Genomic DNA, 25,219 nt, shown 5'->3' on the forward strand with positions numbered 1-25,219 from the left:
TTCAAGAAGAAAGCGACAACAGGTGTGAAGATGATTGTATATCGTAATATTACCCAATTCCTTAGTTCATGAAGATTCAAGAACAAATATTTATCCAGCTAGTTATTTTAATTCTTAATCTCTTCTAGGACCAAAAAGAGCGGCACCAGAGGATTTCAGAAAAATGCTTAAGAGGAAGTAAATGACTGTTCAAATGCAAATATTTGAAACAATTATTTAATGTCCCGTTTTGGGAACATACATGTCCATTTTTGGAAACCATTAATTGATTTCCAGAACATTTTTGTTGACTATACTTCAGACAGATATATCAAGAATAGTGTTGTGACAAATAGATAAGGTTGGCCAACCACTAGTTTCCCCAGAGTTTTAACTCTTCCTATTCCCATTAAGTGTTGTACGAACTAAACCACAACTAAAGAAGAAGGAGGGAGAGATTGATCCAAAGTTCTGGGAGGTGTTGCTGAGCTCACCTAAGAAGGACTACGAGAAGGTCTGTATGGAGTATGGAATCACTGACTTCCGCTGGATGCTGAAGCAGCTGAACCTAAAGAAGAAAGAGAGAGAGGAGGAGCAGGCAAAGGTATCAGCGATGATGCAATAAGGCAATCAGTGTACAGATGACTATACCTTGTGGGTAATAATTGACCCTCTCCAGCTTTAGCCTCTCCTGATCTCCTCTCCTTCAATTTGATAGGTTGTTGAAAAACTTGAAAATCTGAAACACATTGAGGTGAAAACAGATGGCTCAGCACAGTTTGAACTGGACATGGAACTGAAGAATCCCAACAGTCAGATTTTCCTATTCAAGGTGGGTCCTCCCCCCCACCATGGAAGACAGTGATAAGCTAATTGATGAACAAACATGTTATGAAGTGCATGATGTGTTTGACTTTTCTGCCCAAAAGGACGGGGTCATGCTTCCCTATTCTGACGACGGCACCGGGAAGCACAACCTAAACAAAATAGGCAGGAAGTACATCTTTAGCATCAACGACCTGATGCCAGACGACGCTGGGTTGTACCAGGTGGACGTTGAGGATGCCAATTGTTTCTCAACTGACTTTAAGAGTAAGAATGCGTCTTCTTTTACCTTTCTGTATTACCTATTTACCAACTGTAATAAAGTATATATATATTCTAATTTGATAATTCTTGAGGAATGTTTGAGAGAAATGTTTCTCACCAATATTGTACTGTCTTTCCCTCTATAGTTATACCAGTGGAGTTTGTTGTCAAGATTCAGGAGGTGAAGGCTAAGGAGAGAGAGGATGCCGTGTTTGAGTGTGTCTTGTCCCAACCCTTCCCAAAGATTGTGTGGATTGGAAAGAACATCCCTCTCGAACAAGGGGACAAGTTTGACATCATTGTGTCAGAAGACCACCTCATTCACAGCTTAAAGGTGAAAGATTGTGCCCAAGTCGACAAGGGAGTCTACACTGCCATGGCTGGCATTGCCTCCTGCAACGCTTGGCTTATTGTGGAAGGTGGGACAACTGTGATACAATATTTTATAAGCAAAAACTAACACAAACATGAAGCCTTATACTTGAACTTAAACCCCTCTTTCCATGTCCGTGTTAACTCAGCCGATAATGACCCAAACATGCGTGGGAAAAAGACGGCCCGCAAAACCACCACGGCTGGTGGTGGAGGAGAGGACCTGGCTAAGATCGCCGCAGAGCAATCGGCTATGCTGCAGAAGGAGAAGGATGCTGCGGATGCAGCCAGACGGGCCCAAGCAGAGAAGGATGCTGCGGATGCAGCCAGACGGGCCCAAGCAGAGAAGGATGCTGCGGATGCAGCCAGACGGGCCCAAGCAGAGAAGGACGCTGCGGATGCAGCCAGACGGGCCCAAGCAGAGAAGGACGCTGCGAATGCAGCAGGAGCCGGAGCCGGAGCCGGAGCCGGTGCCGGAGAGGGGGATGGAGATGGACATGGGGGAAAAGGTAAATTCTTATTCTATCCCAGTGCATTAGGCTACCTAATGTTGGCATGATTACTTTTATTGTTTATCATCATGATTTGCCTACATTTATGGACATTGTGCTGGCGGTTAGTGTTTTGTTGCTCTTGTTGTGTTGCTGCTATTGTAAATGTTGTAAGCAGACTGACTTGATGACGCTTGTCAACTTTTGAGTTGCTGCCAAAATATATAAGGAGGTAAGATTAATGATATGAGCATTGGTTATGATAATCAACTTGGAAAAGGAGTCGAAATACCAGACTGACCGATTCTGCCTGAGGGAATCGCATCAAAAAGTAGGGAGCTTGTTGGATTTTAAACCCTGACTTTAATTTACAGTCATTTTTATATGGTAGCTTAATTAGTACTTGACAAATAAGTTTACCTTGAATTAAATATTTTTGTCAATTCTTTGTTGTGGTACCGTTTATTGAAGATTGACTTTGGCCTTTCGATTCATAAGCAAAGCCTTTTTTTGGTGTGTAGACTTCATCAGCAGGCTTCGTTAACAGACCAGCACTTGCAGTACTTCCTAGATAGCACTAGAGAGAGACATATACCAGTTAGCTGATAAGTACTGGTGGGTTGACACACTCTCATCATATCCAGGCGCCACATTCAGTTGCCAAACGTTGTTGAAACTTGCAGATAGAAATGCCATAAATAGAGCCTATGTGAGTACTTATTTCAATTTTTTATCCTGAAAAACTCCCCTGTTCTTAACAATTACAAGCATACCCATAACATGATGCAGCCACCACTATGCTTGAAAATATGGAGTGTGGTACTCAACAATGTGTTGTATTGGATTTGCCCCAAACATAACACTTTGTATCCAGGACAAAAAGTGAATTGCTTTGCCACATGTTTTGTAGTATTAATTTAGTGCCTTGTTGCAAACAGGATGCATGTTTAGGAATATTTGTATTCTCTACAGACTTCCTTCTTTTCACTCTGTCAATTAGGTTAGTATTGTGGAGTAGCTATAATGTTGTTGATCCATGCTCAGTTTTCCCCTATCACAGCCACTAAACTCTATAAATGTTATAAAGTAACTATTGGCTTAATGGTGAAATCCTTGAGGGACCTTACACATAATTGTATGTGCGGGGTACAAAGATGAGGTAGTCATTCAAAACTCATGTTAAACACTATTATTGCACACAGTGAGTGCATGCAACTTATTATGCACAGTTTTACTCCTGAACTTATTTAGGAAAGGGGGGATACCTAGTTAGTTGTACAACTGAAAGCATCTTCCACATATAACCCAACACCTCTGAATCAGAGAGGTGTGGAGGGCTGCCTTAATTGACATCCACGGAACAGTGGATTAACTGCCTTGCTCAGGGGCAGAACAACCGATTTTTACCTTGTCAACTCTGGGATTTGATCCAGAAACCTTTTGATTACTGGCCCAACGCTCCTACCCGCTAGGCTACCTGCCGCCCAGGCTTGCCATAACAAAGGGGTTTATTACTTACTGACTCAAGACGTTTCAGCTTTAATTTTTAATTAATTTGTAAAAATTAAATAAAACATAATTCCACTTTGACATTATGGGGTATAAACAATAATGTCAAAGTGGAATTATGTTTTAGGCCAGTGACAAAACATTTCAATATAATCCATTTTAAATTCAGGCTGTAACAACAAAATGTTGAAAAAGTCAAGGGGTGTGAATACTTTCTGAAGGCACTGTATTTATACTAGCCTCTTTCACACACTTTTATGATACTAACAAAACACTCTCAAAAAGTAAACTTGGACCATAGTTTATTCCAAGTTCTATATTATTCAGTGAATTAATGTGAACTAAAATACATTGACAGTAAAGTATTGTAGAACGAGTAAGACATGAAGTACGCAAAGTTTCACAATAAGTGGACCATTTAATTTAATTTTTACTACAAAAACTATATATTTGGGGTACATTTGAAACACTTAGGGAAAAGTGTACTGCTTTTGTTTTTAAGTATACAAGAAAAGGGTATTTTTACTAACTTAATTTTGGTACCTTGATTCTCTTGTATCAAACAATATATTAAGAGACTTCCTGCACTATAAATAATAGGTAAGCTGGTATGCTTTCAGTGTGTCCTTGCATCCATGTTTGTCTCAACCCACTGGGCAAAAACTGGTTGAATCCACATTGTTTCCATGTCATTTCAACCCCCAAAATATCTATGTGATGACATTGTATCAATGTGGAAAACTGATTGGATTTGCAAAAAGTAATCAACGTAAGGGCATTTTGTCTTTTTTTCAATAAACTTTTAACCTAAATCCAATGACATGATGAAATGTTTTGTTGATTTCATATTTAATTCACATTAGTTGACAACTCAACCAAATGTAAATCAAAACTTGACGTTGAACTGAAGTCTGTGCCCATTGGGAGTTGTTTCTTTGCATGTTTGTCATTTGCATTCTTCTTCTTCTGGCTATATCAGTTCATGTCATATTCATTTATAAGACACAGTAAACATAACTCAATAACTTGTTTGTCTATATTATTGATGTCAATGTGGTACAACCAAAACCGCCAGTATGTGCACTGCCTAACCAATCTACATGTCTAGTTCACATCATTATCTTTTCAATGGTCATATTTAACCTTGCTTATTTTGTTAAATTTCTATTGAATATATACACTACCTGACCAAAAGTATGTGGACACCTGCTTGTCAAACATCTCATTCCAAAACCATGGGCATTAATATGGAGATGGTCCCCCCTTTTGCTGCTATAACAGCCTCCACTCTTCTGGGAAGGCTTTCCACTAGATGTTGGAAGATTGCTGCGGGGACTTGGTTCCATTCAGCCACGAGCATTAGTGAGGTCGGGCACTGATGTTGGGCGATTAGGCCTGGCTCGGCGTTCCAATTCATCCGAAAGGTGTTCGATGGGGTTGAGGTCAGGGTTCTTTGCAGGCCAGTCAAGTTCTTCCACACCGATCTCGACAAACCATTTCTGTATGGACCTTGCTTTGTGCGCGCGGGCATTGTCATGCTGAAACAGGAAAGGGCCTTCCCCAAACTGTTGCCACAAAGTTGGAAGCACAGAATCGTCTCGGTAGTAAGTGTTGCAAACAAGGACAGACAATTTTTAGGGGCTACGCGCTTCAGCACTCAACGGTCCCGCTTTGTGAGCTTGTATGGCCTACCACTTGTTGGCTGAGCCGTTGTTGCTCCTAGACGTTTCCACTTCACAATAACAGCACTTACAGTTGACCGGGGCAGCTCTAGCAGGGCACAAATTTGACGAACTGACTTGTTGGAAATGTGGAATCCTATGAGGGTGCCAAGTTGAAAGTCACTGAGCTCTTCAGTACGGGCCATTCTACTGCCAATGTTTGTCTATGGAGATTGCATGGCTGTGTGCTCGATTTTATAGACCTGTCAACAACGGGTGTGGCTGAAATAGCCGAATCCACTAATTTGAAGGGGTGTCCACATACGTCTGTGTGTATATATAGTGTATTTATGAAAATGTCAATTCACAGATGAGACAATGAGGAAAGATGTGATGCATTACCTGCCGAGATTATCCTGGACTACTGTATGATGTCATTACCTAATGTTACATCCAGGTGTTCAATTCCTTAGTGGACTGACTGATACTAACGGCAGCCTCTGGGAAACAGCAGAACTGTCCTGCAAACTGAGCCATGAGAACTGTGAGGGAGTCTGGCTTAAAGATGGGAAACCAGTGAGTGCAGTATTCTTCAATCACACAAACATAGCGTTCTTCAACCTTGTTCCAGGAGACCCACATGGTGTGCAGGCTTTTGCTCCAGACCAACACTAACACATTTGATTAAACTAAACAACAGCTTGATGATTTGTTTATTGTCATAGTTAAATAACTGGAAATAATACCCATTAGCAAAATATGCTTTGACAGTTGAATGAAAATCAAGATGCTATTTTCAGTCCCCTAATGGATTGAATCCATTCTCTATTTCTGTCATCAGCTAACTGACGAGGATGGGGTGAAAATCATCAAAGATGGAGCCTGTCACAAGCTGGTCATCGACAGCTGTAAAAAAGACGATGCAGGAGTCTATTCATTTGAGGTGGATGGTCATAAATCGGAGGCAAAGCTCACTGTTTCAGGTAAGAATGGACGGTTACAGTGGATTACATCCAAGATTAGGACATTATTCTGTAAGGCTATTGTTCCCTTGATTAGAGCACTTTAAGATACAAGGAATGTGTCCTATATAAAATTATTAAACATCATTATATAAATATTTTTATTCACCTGTTGTACACGTGATAATACTTTTTTGCCAACCCAATAACAATTCATTATAATGGTAGGCCTATGTAACATTGAAGGAAAAAGTTTTGTTATTCTGTAATTTATAAGTCACAGTAAATATATATTTAACTTGTCAACATGTGAAAATTATATTTTCCCATCATTATCTTGTCATTAGTCATACTAAACCTTGTTTATCTTGTTTCATTGCATAAGACCATATATATTTGCATATACCAATTTACAGCTAAGATTATAAGGAAAGTAGTGATGCATTACCCATTTGGAGATTATACTAAACTATTACAATTTCTGTTGTCTTTACTTATTTATAGATTCAGGTGCTCAATTTGTTGGATGTGGACTCTCTGATGTTGAAGTTAATCTCGACGAAACAGCAGAGCTATCCTTGACACTAAGAAGTGCAAACATTGAGGGAGTCTGGTATAAAGACGGCAAACAAGTGAGTACAGTATTTTTTCTATACCACAGTATAGTGTGATGGGATAAACAACTATTGAAGTCATCAAAGTAAAAAGTACCCATTAACAAATAATCTATGACAATTGAAAGACCAACAAGATTACATTTGCTGACCCCTATTGTATTTAATCCATTCTCTCTTTCTGTGATCAGGTAACAACTACGGGCCGGATGAGGATCATCAAAGAAGGAGCCTGTCACAAGCTGGTTATTGATTGCTGTCGAAAAGATGATGGGGCAGTCTATCGCTTTGAGGTGGATGGTCAAAAATCAGAGGCAAAGCTCATTGTTCAAGGTCAGTTACAGTATGTGGATTACACCCAGTGGTATGACATGCTTCTGTAAAACTATCGTTTCCTTGATTAAAGCACTTTATGATACATGAAAATGATCTGATGATACATGAAAATGATATGATTATACATGAAAATGATATGATGATACATGACAATTATATGATGATACATGACAATTATATGATGATACATAGTCAACTGTTATACATTTGTGTTCATTCCACATTTTTCCCCATTGCCAACCCGGTGACAATTGTTGTTATGGACATCGATCACAATGCATCCCCTAACTTGGTATGTAACATTTAAGTAAAAAGATGTCCTGTAATTTATAACACAGTCAATGTTTATTTAATAACTTGTTCATCTATATTCATTGTGACAATGTGGTACAACATGGAACATCCTTCTAATCAATCTATAGTTCCAGTTATAATTTAGTCATTGGTAATTTTGTAAGGGATTGCACACCCTGTCAGTCTATGGACAAGGAAAGAAGGCACTCCATGCTTTGGTTTTGTTGACCTGGCCACTGTTTCCAAATGCTAACTTTTTAGCATTTATGTATTGGAATGTTTTGCATGTCATGTCCAAATCAGCTTCAGATTGATTGTTTAGCTCAATAAAGTTACTTTGAGATGATTTGGACATGGAACACAAAACATGCTTAATTGGAGATACTGTATTGACTTGCGTTGGTTTTTGGACAAAAATGCAAAAACGTTTGGAGACAGTGACCAGGTAAAGAAAACCAAAGCATGGTTGGTGTCTGCCCTGGTCCACAGACGGCTTACAGGGTAAAAACCAACATGTCATTTTGTAATTTTTGGGAGAACTATCCCTTTAACGTTGTATCTTGTTCAATTGAGTAAGAACATACACGTTTGCAATTTACAGCAGAGATTTGTGATGCATTACCTGCTTTGAGATTATACTAAACTATTACGATTTCTGTTGTCTTTACTTAATTTTAGATCCAGGTGCTCAGTTTGTTGGATGCGGACTCTCTGATATCGAAGTTAAATTTGACGAAACAGCAGAGCTGTCCTTGACACTAAGCAGTCCGAATGTTGAGGGGGTCTGGTATAAAGACGGGAAAGAGGTGAGTGCAGTATTCTTAAATCCCCAAAATACAGTCTGTGTTCTTCAACCTTGGTCCAGGAGACCCACAGGGTGTGCAGGCTTTTGCTACAGCCCAATACCAACACATGTGATTCAACTAAACAATATCTTGATGATGAAGATAAATAATATAAAGTGAAAAGTAACCATTTGCAACGATTATATGACAGCTACATGACCAACTGGGTTATATTTTCTCCTATTGGATTGAATGTGTTCTCTCTTTCTGTAATCAGATACTTCCTGATGACAGGGTGAAAATCATCAAAGAAGGAGCCTGTCACAAGCTGGTCATTGATAACTGTAAAAAAGACGATGCAGGAGTCTATTGCTTTGAGGTGGATGGTCATAAATCAGAGGGATCACTCACTGTGCAGGGTAAGAATGGACAGTTAAATTATGTGGATTACATCCAGGATTAGGAAATGCTTCTCTAAGGCTGAAGTTCCCGTGATTAGAGCACTTTAAGATACATGAAAGTTGGCCTATTAAAGAAGGATACATCATACATGATTCACCTGTTGTACATCTCTGTTCATCCCACTTTATTTTCTCTCCTGCCAACTCTGCCAATTGCTGTTATGAACATGGATAACAATTCATCACCTCACTTGGTATGTAACATTAAGTTGTTGCTGTTCTCTGTCATTTATAAGACACAGTAATTATATATTTAATAACTTGCTGATCTATATTCATTATGAGAAATGACAATGTGGTATAACATGTGAAACCACCATTCTGTGAACTTCCTAAACAATCTATGGTCCCCATTATTGTCTTGTCAGTAGTCATATGTAACCTTGTGTATTTTTGTTTAATTGCTATGGCGTATGGCTTGTGCATACAGATGTAGGATCTTAATTTGGTCACTTTTGTTGCTGAGAATAGCGAATTTGTATTGCATTCGGAGGTTTAAAAAGGCTTCTAAAGTTTGTAATTTCCACTTTAAAATGTCACACTAGAAAAAAATGTATCAAACCCTACAAAACAATTCCATTAATTGTAATCCACAGACTTAGTGACATTTCCTGTTGCTGCAGGAATATTTTCCTGCTGTAGCAAACTGGCTCAAATTAAGATCCTACATCTGTATGACAATTTACGGCTAAGATTATAAGCAATGTTGTAATGCATTACCAACTTTGAGATTATACTAAACTATGATGGTTTCTGTTTTATTTTAAAATTTATTTTTAGATCCAGGTGCTCAATTCAGTATTGGTCTGTCTGATGTCGACGTTAAGCTTGACACAAAAGCAGAGCTGCTCTGCGAAGTGAACTGTCCGAACATTGAGGGGGTCTGGTATAAAGAAGGAAAACAGGTCAGTACAGTATTCTTCAATCAAACAAATACAGTGTTCTTCATCCTTGGTCCAGGCTTTTGCCCCACACCAGGATTGAAGAACTATGGATTAAAGAGGGACTGTAGTGGCTGATTTTGCATCAGTTTTCCTCCTCCTCATTAACAAATGCTTAAAAGACTAGATTTGTGTCTTGGAGGTGTAGTTTGATGTGGGTGTTTCTTGCATGTGTCGGGGGGTGAGTTTGTAAATTCACTCTGGCAATCTACTCCAATATTAACACTGGTTTGAGAGTCCAAAACGGCCTACCCTACACCCGGTTGTTATGACAGGTTTCAGTAAACATTGGCAAAAAAGCTAAATTAAATTGCTGTGTTCTCTCAGTTATGTGTGGAAGCAAGCTAGCTAACTTTAGCCAATTAGCTTTGGTGCTTGAATGATGTTGTGAGATCCGAACACTACCCTTCAGCAGGAGTGTCCGGTGTGCGCTCCTAGAGAGAATTAACGAACAAACACCGTCTTAGTGGGCATTACATAAAATCAAAACCCAAGCTTCAAATATAACAAGTAAAGCAGATTATGCAGGTACTCACAATCTCAGACTTTAAGAAAATACTGACTTATCAGTTTTAAGGTTGTTAGTGGATTTCGGGACTATAAATGATGTATATGACTACTACCGATGCCACACGTTTTCAACCGGAAAATTAGTTTTTTCGTGACAGTTTCTCTTTAAGCGTACATTGCCTTCGTAAAGTATTCAGAACCCTTGACTTTTTCCACATTTTGTTACGTTACAGCCTTATTCTAAAATTGATTAAATGATTTTTTTTCCCCTCATCAATCTAATTTAAATGTTTTGCTAATTTATTAAAAATAAAAAAAACTGATATCACATTTACATAAGTATTCAGACCCTTTACTCTGTACTTTGTTAAAGCACCTTTGGCAGCGATTACAGCCTCAAATCTTCTTGGGTATGATGATACAAGCTTGGTACACCTGTATTTGGGGTGTTTCTCCCATTTCTCTCTCCTCTCAAGCTCTGTCAGGTTGAATGGGGAGTGTTGCTGCACAGCTATTTTCAGGTCTCTCCAGAGATGTTCAAGTCCATGCTCTGGCTGGGGCACTCAAGGACATTCAGAGACTTGTCCCGAAGCCACTCCTGTGTTGTCTTGGCTGTGTGCTTAGGGTCGTTGTCCTGTTGGAAGGTGAACCTTCGGCCCAGTCTGAGGTCCTGAGTGCTCCGGAGCAGGTTTTCATCAAGGATCTCTCTGTACTTTGCTCCGTTCATCTTTGCCACAATCCTGACTAGTCTCCCAGTCCCTGCCGCTGAAAAACATCCACACAGCATGATGCTGCCACCACCATGCTTCACCATAGGGATGGTGCCAGGTTTCCTCCAGACGTGACGCTTGGCATTGCGGCCAAATATTTCAATCTTGGTTTCATCAGGCCAGAGAATCTTGTTTCTCATGGTCTAAGAGTTTTTAGGTGCCTTTTGGCAAACTCCAAGCTGGCTGTCATGTGCCTTTTACTGAGGAGTGGCTTCCGTCTGGCCACTCTACCATAAAGGTCTGATTGGTAGAGTGCTGCAGAGATGGTTGTCCTTCTGGAAGGTTCTCCCATCTGCACAGAGGAAGTCTATACCTCTGTCAGAGTGACCATCGGGTTCTTGGTCACCTCCTTGACCAAGGCCCTTCACCCCCGATTGCTCAGTTTAGTAGGGCGGCCAGCTCTAGGAAGAGTCTTGGTGGTTCCAAACTTCTTCAATTTAAGAATGATGGAGGCCACTGTGTTCTTGGGGACTTTCAATGCTGCAGAATTGTTTTGTACCATTCCCCAGAACTTTGCCTTGACACAATTCTGTCTCTGAGCTCTACGGACAATTCCTTCGACCTCATGGCTTGGTTTTTGCTCTGACATGCACTGTCAACTGTGGGACATTATATAGGCTGGTGTGTGCCTTTCCAAATCATGTCCAATCAATTGAATTTACCACAGGTGGACTCCAATCAAGTTGTAGAAAGATCTCAAGGATGATCAATGGAAACAGCATGCACCTGAGCTCAATTTCGAGACTCATAGCAAAGGGTCTGAATGCTTATGTAAATAAGGTATTTGTTTTTTATATTTTATAAAGTTGCAACAATTTCTAAAAACAGGTTTATGCTTTGTCATTATGGGGTATTGTGTGTAGATTGCTGGGTTTTTTATTTATTTAATCAATTTTTTAATAAGGCTGTAACGTAACAAAATATGGAAAAAGTAAAGGGTTCTGAATACTTTCCGAAGTCACTGTATATTTATTTATTTATTTATTTATTTCACCTTTATTTAACCAGGTAAACCAGCTGAGAACAAGTTCTCATTTACAACTGCGACCTGGACAAGATAAAGCAAAGCAGTGCGATAAAAACAACAACCCAGAGTTTCATATGGGGTAAAACAAAACAAAGTCAAAAATACAACAGAAATACATATAATATACAGTGTGCAAATTTAGCAAGTTATGGAGGTAAGGCAATAAAATAGGCTATAGTGCAAAAACATATAGACAATGCTTTTTGCCAGATGGCGGGGTGATCAACATTCAATGAGTTTAAGTGAAATCATGATAGGATAAACACAACTACACTGAACAAATATAGAAACACAACATGTAAAGTGTTGGTTCCATGTTTCATGAGATGAAATAAAAGATCACAGGAATGTTCCATGTGTACAAAGAGCTTATTTCCCAAATGTTGTGCACACAAATTTGTTTACATCCCTGTTAGTGAGCATTTCTCCTTTGCCAATATAATCCATCCACCTGACAGGTGTAGAATATCAAGAAGCAGATTAAACAGCATGATCATTACACAGGTGCACCTTGTGCTGGGGAAAATAAAAGGCCACTCTAAAATGTGTCGTTTTGTCACACAACACAATGCCACAGATGTCTCAAGTTTTGAGGGAGCGTGCAATTGGCATTCTGACTGCAGGAATGTCCACCAGAGCCATTGCCAGAGAATTGAATGTTAATTTTTCTACCATAAGCCGCCTCCAATGTCATTTTAGAGAATTTGGTTTACGTCCAACCGGCCTCACAATCGCAGACCACATTTAACCACGCCAGCCCAGGACCTCCACATCCGGCTTCTTCAACTGCGGGATCATCTGAGACCGGCCACCCGGTCAACAGGTTTGCACAACCGAAGAATTCCTGCACAAACTGTCAGAAATCGTCTCAGGGAAGCTCATCTGCGTGCTCGTCATCCTCACCAGGGTCTTGCGCTGACTGCAGTTTGGCGTCGTACCCATCTTCAGTGGGCAAATGCTAACATTCGATGGCCACTGTCATGCTGGAGAAGTGTGCTCTTCACTGATGAATCTCGGTTTCAAATGTACCGGGCAGATGACAGTTTGCTGATGTCAACATTTTGAACAGAGTGCCCCATGGTGGCAGTGGGGTTATTGTATGGGCAGGCATAAGCTACAGACAACGGATACAATTGCATTTTATCAGTGGCAATTTGAATGCACAGAGATACCATGACGAGATCCTGAGGCCCATTGTTGTGCCATTCATCCGTCGCCATCAGCTCATGTTTCAGCATGATAATGCACGGCCCCATGTCGCAAGGATCTGTACACAATTCCTGGAAACTGAAAGTGTCCCAGTTCTTCCATGGCCTGCATACTCACCAGACATGTCACCCATTGAGAATGTTTGGGATGCTCTGGATCGACGTGTATGACAGAATGTTTCAGTTCCCGACAATATCCAGCAATTTAGCACAGCCATTGAAGAGGAGTGAGACAACATTCATTTACATTTACGTCATTTAGCAGATGCTCTTATCCAGAGCGACTTACAAATTGGTGCATTCATCCTATAGCCAGTTGGTTAACCACTTTTTTATATTTTTTATATTTTTTATATTTTTTTATTAAAAAAAATTTAAGGGGGGGGGGGGGGGGGGGGTCCTTCCCCGGGAGGAAGAGCAGCTCCGTCTTGCCAAGGTTCAGCTTGAGGTGGTGATCCGTCATCCATACTGATATGTCTGCCAGACATGCAGAGATGCGATTCGCCACCTGGTTATCAGAAGGGGGAAAGGAGAAGATTAGTTGTGTATCGTCAGCGTAGCAATGATAGGAGAGGCCATGTGAGGATATGACAGAGCCAAGTGACTTGGTGTATAGAGAGAATAGGAGAGGGCCTAGAACTGAGCCCTGGGGGACACCAGTGGTGAGAGCACGTGGTGCGGAGACAGCTTCTCGCCACGCCACTTGGTAGGAGCGACCGGTCAGGTAGGACGCAATCCAGGAGTGAGCCGCGCCGGAGATGCCCAGCTCGGAGAGGGTGGAGAGGAGGATCTGATGGTTCACAGTATCAAAGGTAGCAGACAGGTCTAGAAGGACAAGAGCAGAGGAGAGAGAGTTAGCTTTAGCAGTGCGGAGAGCCTCCGTGACACAGAGAAGAGCAGTCTCAGTTGAATGACCAGTCCTGAAACCTGACTGGTTTGGATCAAGAAGGTTATTCTGAGAGAGATAGCAAGAGTTGGCTAAAGACGGCACGCTCAAAAGTTTTGGAAAGAAAAGAAAGAAGGGATACTGGTCTGTAGTTGTTGACATCAGTGGGATCGAGTGTTGTTTTTTTGAGAAGGGGTGCAACTCTCGCTCTCTTGAAGACGGAAGGGACATAGCCAGCGGTCAAGGATGATTTGATCAGCGAGGTGAGGTAGGGGAGAAGGTCACCGGAGATGGTCTGGAGAAGAGAGGAGGGGATGGGGTCAAGCGGGCAGGTTGTTGGGCGGCCTGCAGTCACAAGTCGCAAGATTTTATCTGGAGAGAGAGGGGAGAAAGAAGTCAAAGCATAGGGTAGGGCAGTGTGAGCAGGACCAGCAGTGTCAATAGACTTAACAAACGAGGATCGGATGTCGTCAACCTTCACCTTTATTTATTTCAGTTGACAGATTTTCGTTATATGAACTGTAACTCATTAAAATCTTTGAAATTGTTGCGTTTTATATTTTTCTTCAGTGTAATTCAGTCATGGAAGTGAAAAGTAACCATTACGAAAGATTGTATGACAGATGAATGACAAACAAGATTCTCTTTTCAGTCTGCTATTTCAATCTCTCTTTCTGTGATCAGATAACTCCTGATGACAGTGTGAAAATCATCACAGATGGAGCCTGTCACAAGCTGGTCATTGATTGCTGTCGAAAAGATCACGCAGGAGTCTATCGCTTTGAGGTGGATGGTCGTATATCAGAGGCTACGCTCACTGTTCAGCGTAAGTGACATAGACTGTTATATCAACCTGTCTGTTTCCAATAGGTGGAAAATGACACTGCCTTGTCATGACCTCTTATGACATTTGTTATGTCTGTTTTATGACGCTGTTATGTTTCTGTCCGATAAAATGTTAAAACTGTCATAGACAAATATGTTTATTCACCTGTTATACATCTGTGTTCATTCTACTTTATCCCCCCCCCCACCCCCACGCCAACCCTGTGACAATTGCTGTTATGGATAACAATTCATCACCTAACTTGGTATGTAACATATGAAGTAAAATATTGTTGTTCTGTCATTTATAAGACACAGTAAATATATATTCTATAACTTTCTCATCCATAGTCATTATGATAATGTTGTACAACATTTAAAAAACATCCGTTTGTGCACTGTCTAACTGTAAAAGGAATTTCCAGGTGAACAACAGAGAAGAGCAGATATAGCCCATCATAAATCCATCTGGTCTAATAGAAGTTACAACAGGGAGACACCTCCAGCACAGAAGCAGAGAAAGTGTCTAACTAGCCTTCTCTGAGAAGGCCCTTACATCCTAAATCAGCAGACAGTTGTTCTGTAAACACCAGCCCGAGATGCTTGTTAGGAAGTCCAAACTAAAGGCAGTGAATATATATACACACACAGTATTTGTGCGTCACAATTTTGGCTGTCTTTACTTATTTATAGATCCAGCTGTTCAATTCATTTTGGGAGTGGCTGATGTCCAAGTTAAAATCTGTGAACCAGCAGAGCTGTCCTGCAAACTGAGCAGTCCAAACTGTGAGGGGGTATGGTATAAAGACGGATTTCAGGTGAGTGCAGTATTCTTCAATCCAGGAGACCCACGGGCTGTGAAGGCTTTTGCTCCAGCCCGATGATACTTGATTCAGAACAATAGCTTGATGATTAGTTAATTAATTGAATCAGGTGTATTAATGTTGGACTAGGAAATCCTCCACCTCATGATGGGATCAATAAAACCTTTTACAGTCATCAAAGTGAAAAAGTACCCATTAGCAAATATTCTGTTATAGCTGATTGAGAAACAAGATTCTATTTTCCCCTATTAGATTGAATCTATTCTCTTTCTGTAATCAGGTACTTCCTGATGACAGGGTGAAAATCATCAAAGAAGGAGCCTGTCACAAGCTGGTCATTGATAACTGTAAAAAAGACGATGCAGGAGTCTATTGCTTTGAGGTGGATGGTCGTATATCAGAGGGTTCACTCATTGTGCAGAGTAAGAATGGACAGTTACATTATGTGGATTACATCCAGGGTTATGAAAAGCTTCAGTAAGGCTGTTGTTCCTTTGATTAGAGCACTTTATTTTCTTTCATATTTAAGACCCACCAACATTCAACGTGGATTCCCTGAGAGAATTCTCTAAGCCGGTCATTGTGAGAGCAGGTGAAACGGCTGAGTGGAAATTGGCCTTTTCGGGTGGTGACCCAATGAAGATCACATGGATCAAGGAGGATGAGGAACTCCTGGAAGGCCTCAATGTCAAGATAGAACAGACTGACATAAAAGCTGGCTTGTGTCTTACCGATTGTCAAAGGAAGAACTGTGGAGAGGTCAAAATAAAAATAAAAAATGACTATGGTACATTGGAAGCCACATCCAGACTGATTGTTCTTGGTGAGTTAGGAAGCAGGATATGAAATTAGATTCCTGGCAAGTCTCTGGCAAGTCCGATGCGGAAAGATGTAACAAAATGCCTCAAAGATAATGATCACATACTTTTTGTTGAAGTGTTTTGTGGAATATCACTAACATCTCATTCTGTTGTTAGGCCACGTTTTCATTTTCATAGTTTCTCCCAACAGACAAACCCAGTCCGCCACAAAGACCTGTGGAAATTGTGGAAAGTTCTCTAACCGCCATTGAATTCAAATGGAAACCCCCAAAGGATGATGGTGGCTGTCCAGTCACACGCTACATTTTGGAGCGCCAGCAAGTGGGGGGAAGCAAAACATGGACAAATGTAGGGGAGCTTCCAAATGACCCCCTTAAATACAGGGATACGGATGTAAAGCCAGGGAAAAGATACTGTTACCACATCAGAGCCAAGAATGAGGAGGGAGTCAGTGATATGTTGGAGACAGAGGACATCCAGGCTGGCATATTGTGTAAGTATTGTTAACAATCCATATATTTTTTAGGACAGATCTCTCAATCATTTAAGTTATCAAGAGAGACAGGGATGCCCTTGGTCTACAGTAGTTATTTATTTTCTTTAGCCACAGAACCCTTAGCATCAATAATTACAACTCATGGCTCAATCCAGGGCACAGAGATTGGTGGAGATCAAAATGTGATATCATTGTATGCAGGTTACATTTTACTTTATTTATCTGAACCAGAACATTTTCTGTCAATTATTTTACTATTGTTGGACACATATAATGCTGTATCAGGATTCAAAGTGAATTGTGAATCATGCTTTCTCAAGCTTAGAAGGTAAATTTAAGTGGAAATGGACAAAGACACATATGAAATACCTGTGTGTACTGATGCCATGCAATCTGAAGGAGGCCTATAAACTCAATTACTCTCCTTTAATAGATATGATTTGAATCTGATGTTCACAGATGGAGATCTCTCCCTATATCTGTGTTAGGTAGGGTCAACATAATCAAAATGAATATATTACCAACTTTGATGTATTTATTCCAGGCCCTACCAGTTTCAATTCCATCCAACTAAAATAAATGGCCTGCTTTCCAACTTTATTTGGAATGGAAAGACCTCACTGTTTTCCACTTCCCCTATAAAGCTGGAGGTCTGGGACTACCTCATATGAAGACGTATTACTGGGCTGCACAACTGTGTTCACTTAAACAAATGGACAGCAGACTATCCTTGTGCATGGAGGAGTATCAAAGCCATAAATATTATACCTTATCATCTAAAATATATTTACTACTTCGGGTCCAAGGCATTTAAGAAAAAACAGACAATCCAATGATTCTCAATTCCATTTGTGTTTGGGAAAATGTACATAAATTCATAAAATAGGGAAAAAAACTATATCACCAGGCACCCCTATTTGGAATAACCTCACCTTACCTCCAGTGTTTAATGACAACACATTTAAGTCCTGGTTCCAAAGTGGCATAATTAATTTTGAACATGTGTACTATGACGGATCTCTACTGTCATTCAATCTATTACAAGAAAGATTTGGATTATCCAAGGCCGATTATCCAAAGTTCTTACAACTCAGAAATCATATTCAATCGCTTCAACAGAATCTGGATGAACTTAAGGAATCTAGCATAGACAAAAATACTGAAAGAAGCTGCTACGCCAAAGAAGTTGATTGCCAAGTTATATCAAGGTTTGATTGAAACCCTACCTGATGGTTCAGAACCTAAAAGGAACAAATGTGAATCAGATCTTTAGGAAGAAATTGAGGAGAACCATTGGTCACAGATATTTGAAAATGTTCATACCTGCTCCTACAACCTAAGACATAAACTACTGCAATTAAAGATAATCATAGGACTTACTACACTCCTGCCAGAATGCATGTATTGTACCCAGAAATGTCACATCTCTGTTGGAGATGCAAAACGCACAAAGAAACCCTATTACATATGCTGTGGTCCTGTGATAAACTGACACCATTTTGGGATACTGCATGTGCTATCATTTCATTATGTCTAGGAATTTATATCCATCCATCTGCGATTATGTCTGTTGGGAAATGTAAATATTGGTGATCAATATCAGAGAAAGTTGTGTAATCCAGGTCTAATTGCTGCAAAAAAAAATCTATAGAGCGAAATCGCACAGTTATTCGGAAAAAGGCTTTCACACAAGGCAAAATATTACATTCCTCGAAGCGAGCATAAAAGGCATTTTAACTCATTCGTGAGTTCTACATCGCTGGGCAGGTCATGGCTGGGTTTCCGTTTGCAATCCATTATCGTCTGCAAGCCCTGCCACATACAACAAGTATTGTAGCTAGTGTAATGGGATTCCACCTTACTCCTTTATTGTCCTTTTGCATGTTTGATGTCTCATCGGAGGTCGTAGAGGGATTTCTTGTCTGTGTGCAAGTCTGTGTCCCGTTCATTGTAAGTGGTAACTCTACCCAGCACGGATGTTGCCTGTAATCCATGGTTTTTGGTTGGGATATGTTCTTATAGTCACTGTGGGGACTGTTGTGATAAACTCTTTAATGGTATCGGATGAATCCCAGAATATATCCCAGTCTGTACTAGCAAAACCGTCTTGTAACCTTGCGTCTGCTTCGTCCGACCACTTCCGTATTGAGTGCATCACTGGTACTTCCTGTTTGAGCTTTTGTTTGTAAACAGGAAGCAGGAAAATTGAGTCATGGTCAGATTTGCCGAAGGGAGGACCTTATATGAGTTTCTATGGGTAGAATAAAAGTGGTCTAGAGTTTTATCACCCCTAGTGGCGCAGGAGATGTATTGGTAGAAGTGAGGTAGGGCGGTTTTACATCTCCCCGCGTTAAAGTCTCCATCCACCAGAAATTGTGCCTCTGGGTGAGCGGTTTCTTGTTTGTCTATTGCCCCATACAGTTTGTTGAGTGTCAGAGTGGTGTTAGCCTGTGAAGGAATGTAGACAGCCGTGATAATTACGGACGAGAATTCTCTTGGTAGATAAAAGGTTCTGCAGCTTACCATGAGGTATTCTATATCAGGTGAGCAACAGTTTGAGATTTCCTTCACACTTGAAGCAGCACACCAGTTGTTATTTATGAAAATACACACACCGCCTCCTTTCATTTTCCCCGAAGCCGCCGTCCAATCCTGCCGCTGCGTGGGGAATCCACCGAGTACTACGTACATATCGTCATCTTCCAGCCACGTTTCAGTATAATATTGCAGGTTTTCAAGTCTCCATGATAGGAAACTCTTGAACGAAGCCCATCCATCTTATTCTCGAGTGGCTGGACATTTGCCAATAGGACGGAAGGGAGCACCGTTCGGTTTACTCTTCGCCTCAATTTCACCAGGACTCCACCTCGTCTCCCGCGTTGAAGTCGTATTTGAAGTCAAAATCAAAGTTAGTAACTGTCGATCTGATGTCCAGAAGTGCTTGGTGGTCACGTGATAATAGTATGAACTTTCTGTTAATAAAATAAATTAAATAGAGAAACACGATAAAAGTCACTAAATAGCAAAGTTGGGTTGGAACTCATAAGATGTTGCCCTTCTCCATCGCCGCCATCTCGATACCATACCCCGTTCAAAGGCACTTCAATCTTTTGTCTTGCCCATTCACCCTCTGACACAATCCATGTGTCAATTGTGTCAAGGCTTACAAATCCTTCTTTAACCTATCTCATTCCCTTCATCTACACTGACTGAAGTAGATTTAACAAGTGACATCAATAAAGGATCATAGTTTTCACCTGGATTCACCTGGTCAGTCTATGTCATGGAAAGAGCAGGTGTTCCTAATGAAAATTCAAGTGTCATTTCTAGGAAGAATTCTCCACTGTGATTAGATTTGGCACTATATGCATGGCAATGGACAGTAGAATAACAAGTTGTTCTCTCAGGTTACCCAGGACCCCCTTCTGCACCCAAAGTAGTCAGTGCCTTCAAGGACTGCATCAACCTGGCTTGGTCTCCCCCCGTCAACACTGGAGGAACTGAAATTTGGGGTTACAACGTTGAGAGACGCAAGAAGGGAAGCAACTTTTGGAGCCCTGTGAACCTAGACGGGCCTATCAAAGGTGTGGCCTCCTCATAGGCACAATGAAATATATCTGCAAATGTGTTCATTTACCTCAAAGTGTACAACAAGAACCTTTCTTTAAAAAAAAAATTACCTTGCGACCGAGACTCATCACACTTTAGTTTTAAGTGCAAAACTTTGTAAGTATGCTCTGGCATAATGATCCTCTGAACTGTTTTTATTTTCTCTCAGACACAACTTTTGCAGTGAAAGATGTTATTGAGGGAGCAGCTTATGAATTTCGAGTGTCAGCTATGAACATCTCTGGTGTCGGCGAGCCCAGTCCTCCCTCTGTTATAGTCATTGCCAGAGATCCCAAGAGTAAGTCATGGTCATCAAAACCATTTATGTTTTTGAACTATTAGTTCCACCGATAGCCTGGCGGAACCAGCCTGATCATGAGTTCACCCTGAATAGAATAGTGAACGCAACGATCAGGCTGGTTCCAACGTATGTTTATATCCCACCAATATACCATGTCAACTCAAATAATAACTACTGTATCACGTTGCTGTAATTCCAGAACCCCCTGGTAAGGTCATAGACCTAAAGCTAACAGACTCCAGTTACGTCACGTTTTCTCTGGCTTGGACTAAGCCAAAAGAGGTGGAAGGGGTGGAGGATGAGGCCAAAGGCTACTTTGTAGAGATCAGACCAAATGAGAGCCCAGAGTGGGCTCGCTGTAACATCAACCCGATCATTCCCACCTCCTTCAATGTGATTGGCCTGAAGGCAATGGGAATGTACTGGGTGAGAGTGATCGCTACAAATGATGGAGGCGAGGGCGAGCCCCAAGGCTTTGATAATTACATCATTGCCATGCCTCCTCCTGGTAAGGAATAGCAACTAATTTAAATCACTAGTGTGATGTTCAACAGTGAATATCGTATATGCATCGATTGTATCCCTGAAATGTAATTTGATAATCAATAAAAAATGTAATCTGACCGATACTTGAATTTTCTTTACCCTGCAAGTGAGGCCACGATTTACAGGAAAAACAAAGAGCTTCATGGTTGTGAGAAAGGGGAATACTATACGTTTCAACATCAACTTTGAGGTAAAGTGACGCAAATGCAGCTTTCGGCCAACAAAATAGACTGTAAAAAGATGAAAACTTTCATTGTATTGACTACTGCAGTATCCTGCTTGTGTCACCAAGTTTTCTGTGTTTACATGGTTTCACATTGTCCACAGGCCTCTCCTTTGCCAGATATCTATTGGTTGAAGGACAGTGTCCCTGTGTCCAAACGTGTCACCATCACCAACTCTGACAGAGGTTCACAGCTTCTGATCCCCACATCAGAGCGCTCTGATACGGGCATCTTTACCATCATTGTCAAGAACATGGTCGGTCAGGAGACCTTTAGTGTCGAGATCAGAGTCACAGGTAAATGTTAATCACTATGCCTATGAGTTTTTTAAAATAATTTCAACAATAATTTTATGGCATCGGTAGATGAGAAATAGAATCGTAAGTGAAGTGTTTAATGCCAGTATTAATGCAGTTACTGGAGGTAAGTTCGGCTTTCAATCAGATGACCATGTCTTTCTGACCTGGTTCCAGATGATCCCAAGCCTCCCGGCCCAGTGGAGTTGGAACAGAATGTTCCTGGAACAGTGACTGTGACCTGGACTCCCTCCCCAGATGAGAAGAAGGATGACAGGCTGCACTACATTGTGTCCAAACGTGACTCTGTCAAGCGCACCTGGAGGATGGTCGCTGACCGCCTCTTCAACCATAAGTTCACAGTTATCAACATTCTACCCGGCAGAGAGTATAACTTCAGGGTGTTTGCTAAGAATGACATGGGCCTCTCAGAGCCTGCTGTGTCCCCTACATGGGGAACCACAAGGAGAAAAGGTTTGTGGCGACAGCAATTAGCCTCACATTTGTTGAATGAAAGATCATTGAACCGTAAACATTTTTGCACAGAACACATCACAGAGAATACTGAACGTTTGAAATGTTGCCTGTATACAAAACATTATTAGTTGCGAGCTAATCTTTCTCTCTTTTCTCCTGTAACTCAGATAAGTTCATACTGGACATGCCAGACATAAAGGGCTTGGACCTCCAGTGTCCACCATCGTTTTTACTCCCATTGAAAATCCGCACCGCTCCACCAGGCTACGAGTGTTACATGAGCTGTGCTGTAAGAGGGGATCCAAAACCTCATATCACATGGTACCACAACAATGTCAGCCTCAACACCAACACCAACTACCTTATCACCAACGTGTGTGGGGTCTGCACATTGCTCATATTGAAGATCGGACCCAAAGACAGTGGCGAGTACAGTGTCATGGCAGACAGTCCCTTGGGCAGGGCAGCGTGTTCCACCAAGCTCACAGTCAGAGGTAGCATCTCACAGTCACATCATAATAAAATGCATTTTTTCATTACAGGAACAATCTGTAATTATTTTTAAACAGCAGGTCTGAGGTATATAATATATAATAATATAATATGCAATTTAGCAGACGCTTTTATCCAAAGCGACTTACAGTCATGCGTGCATACATTTTTTGTGTATGGGTGGTCCCGGGGATCGAACCCACTACCTTGGCGTTACAAGCGCCGTGCTCTACCAGCTGAGCTGAGGTGGAGGGTCTTTGTAACTATATTGTGAATTAATTGGCTCATAGACAAAGTTGTTTTTTTAATGCTTGTTTTCATTTTGATTGTTTAGTGAATTTTGGACATAATGAAGTAACATATCTTGACCTTTGAGGGGGTCTTTGATCTAAGTACCTCAGTTCTACAGTGCCTTCGGAAAGTATTCAGACCCCTAGACTTTTTCCACATTTTGTTACGTTACAGGCTTATTCTAAAATTGATTATAATATTCCCCCCCCCCCATCAATCTTCACACAATACCACATAATGAAAAAGCAAAAATAGGTTTTTAGAAATGTTTGCAAATGTATTACAAATAAAAAACTGAAAGATCACATTTTTAATAAGTATTCAGACCCTTTACTCAGTACTTTGTTGAAGCATCTTTGGCAGTGATTACAGCATCGAGTCTTCTTGGGTATGACGCTACAAGCTTGGCACACCTGTATTTGGGGAGTTTCTCCCATTCTTCTCTGCAGATCCTCTCAAGCTCTGTCAGGTTGGATGGGGAGCGTCGCTGCACAGCTATTTTCAGGTCTCTCCAGAGATGTTTGATCGGGTTCAAGTCCGGGCTCTGGCTGGTTCACTCAAGGACATTCAGAGACTTGTCCCGAAGCCACTCCTGCATTGTCTTGGCTGTGTGATTAGTGTTGTTGTCGTGTTGGAAGGTGAACCGTCGCCCCAGTCCTGAGTGATCTGGAGCAGGTTTTCTTCAAGGATCTCTCTGTACTTTGCTACATTCATCTTTGCTTCGATCCTGACTAGTCTCCCAGTCCCTGTCGCTGAGAAACATCCCCACAGCTTGATGCTGCCACCACCATGCTTCACCGTAGGGATGGTGCCAGGTTTCCTCCAGACGTGACGTTTGGCATTCAGGCCAGAGAATCTTGTTTCTCATGTTCTGAGAGTCTTTAGGTGCCTTTTGGCAAACTCCAAGCGGGCTGTCATGTGCCTTTTACTAAGGAGTGGCTTCCGTCTGGCCACTCTACCATAAAGGCCTGATTGGTGTAGTGCTGCAGAGATGGTTGTCCTTCTGGAAGTTTCTCCCATCTCCATAGAGGAACTCTAGAGCTCTGTCAGAGTGACCATCTGGCCCTTCTACCGCGATTGCTCAGTTTGGCCGGGCGGTCAGCTCTAGGGAGAGTCTTGGTGGTTCCAAACTTCTTCCATTTAAGAATGATGGAGGCCACTGTATTCTTGGGGACCTTCAATGCTGCAGAATTTTTTGGTACCCTTCCACAGATCTGTGCCTCGACACAATGCTGTCTCGGAGTTCTACGGACAATCCCTTCGACCTCATGGATTGGCTTCTTGCTCTGACATGCACTGTCAACTGTGGGACCTTATATAGACAGGTGTGTGCCTTTCCAAATCATGTCCAATTAATTGAATGTACCACAGGTGGACTCCAATCAAAGTTGTAGAAACATCTCAAGGATGATCAATGGAAACAGGATGCACCTGAGCTCAATTTCGAGTCTCATAGCAAAGGGTCTGAACACTTATGTAAATAAGGTATTTTTGCTAAAATTTCTAAAAAACTGTTTTCGCTTCGTCATTATCTGTTCGTATTGTGTGTAGACCACGTTAGGAAGAGGGTGGAAAAAGTAGATCCTATGTAATTAAAGTCTGGGCACCCCTGCTGTAACGCAACAAAATGTGGAATAAGTCAAGGGGTCTGAATACTTTCCGAAGGCACTGTATATCATGGTAGTGATACTGTGTGATACTTTCACGTTCTGTGTAGTAGTATATTAATACTGTACCATTGGTTTGTTTTCCAGAGTGAAGAGTTCAGCCAGATGATTGATTGGCAGCTGCTGGCAACAGAAACTTATGTATTGACTTATCATATATTCTTCAAATAGGCTAGGTGTTGCATGTGTGGAGGCCCATATGGCCCTTTTCTTTAGTCAAAATGTTACACACTATTGGTTTTCTATGTGCTTACATGCAATGTGTCCTTCTATTTATTCCAGTTGTTAAAATATTGCAAAGCATTAAATGCACATGACAAGACAAACACATATCACTAACTTTTGTGAAAGCACCTATATAAATAAGTAAAGTGAAGAGACAAATCTACATAGGCGACATATGTTGCATTTGGAAATTAGTTTAGCCTATTCATTGCATGAATATGGGGATTCCA

General features: G+C 41.1%; 1 protein-coding gene across 1 annotated transcript; it reads left to right on the top strand.

Annotated features, from left to right (window-relative positions):
* Window positions 1–529: 529 nt before the first annotated feature.
* LOC311138319 (immunoglobulin-like and fibronectin type III domain-containing protein 1) lies at window positions 530–24,856 on the top strand (the record flags this gene model as incomplete). Its single annotated transcript, XM_084173002.1, has 25 exons — window positions 530–583; window positions 698–811; window positions 909–1,071; window positions 1,215–1,487; window positions 1,590–1,910; window positions 5,559–5,677; window positions 5,943–6,084; window positions 6,631–6,695; window positions 6,869–7,010; window positions 7,986–8,113; window positions 8,370–8,511; window positions 9,334–9,458; window positions 14,580–14,721; window positions 15,474–15,538; window positions 15,825–15,966; window positions 16,074–16,367; window positions 16,556–16,858; window positions 20,269–20,445; window positions 20,640–20,768; window positions 20,971–21,279; window positions 21,425–21,507; window positions 21,645–21,837; window positions 22,015–22,311; window positions 22,482–22,808; window positions 24,852–24,856. 25 exons carry the CDS (start codon window positions 530–532, stop codon window positions 24,854–24,856), a joined length of 4,254 nt encoding a protein of 1,417 aa, XP_084029128.1.
* Between the last annotated feature and the right edge of the window lie 363 nt (window positions 24,857–25,219).

The sequence above is a fragment of the Coregonus lavaretus genome (assembly GCF_964263955.1).
Source record: "Coregonus lavaretus genome assembly, chromosome: 12".
Classification (NCBI taxonomy): Eukaryota; Metazoa; Chordata; class Actinopteri; order Salmoniformes; family Salmonidae; genus Coregonus; species Coregonus lavaretus.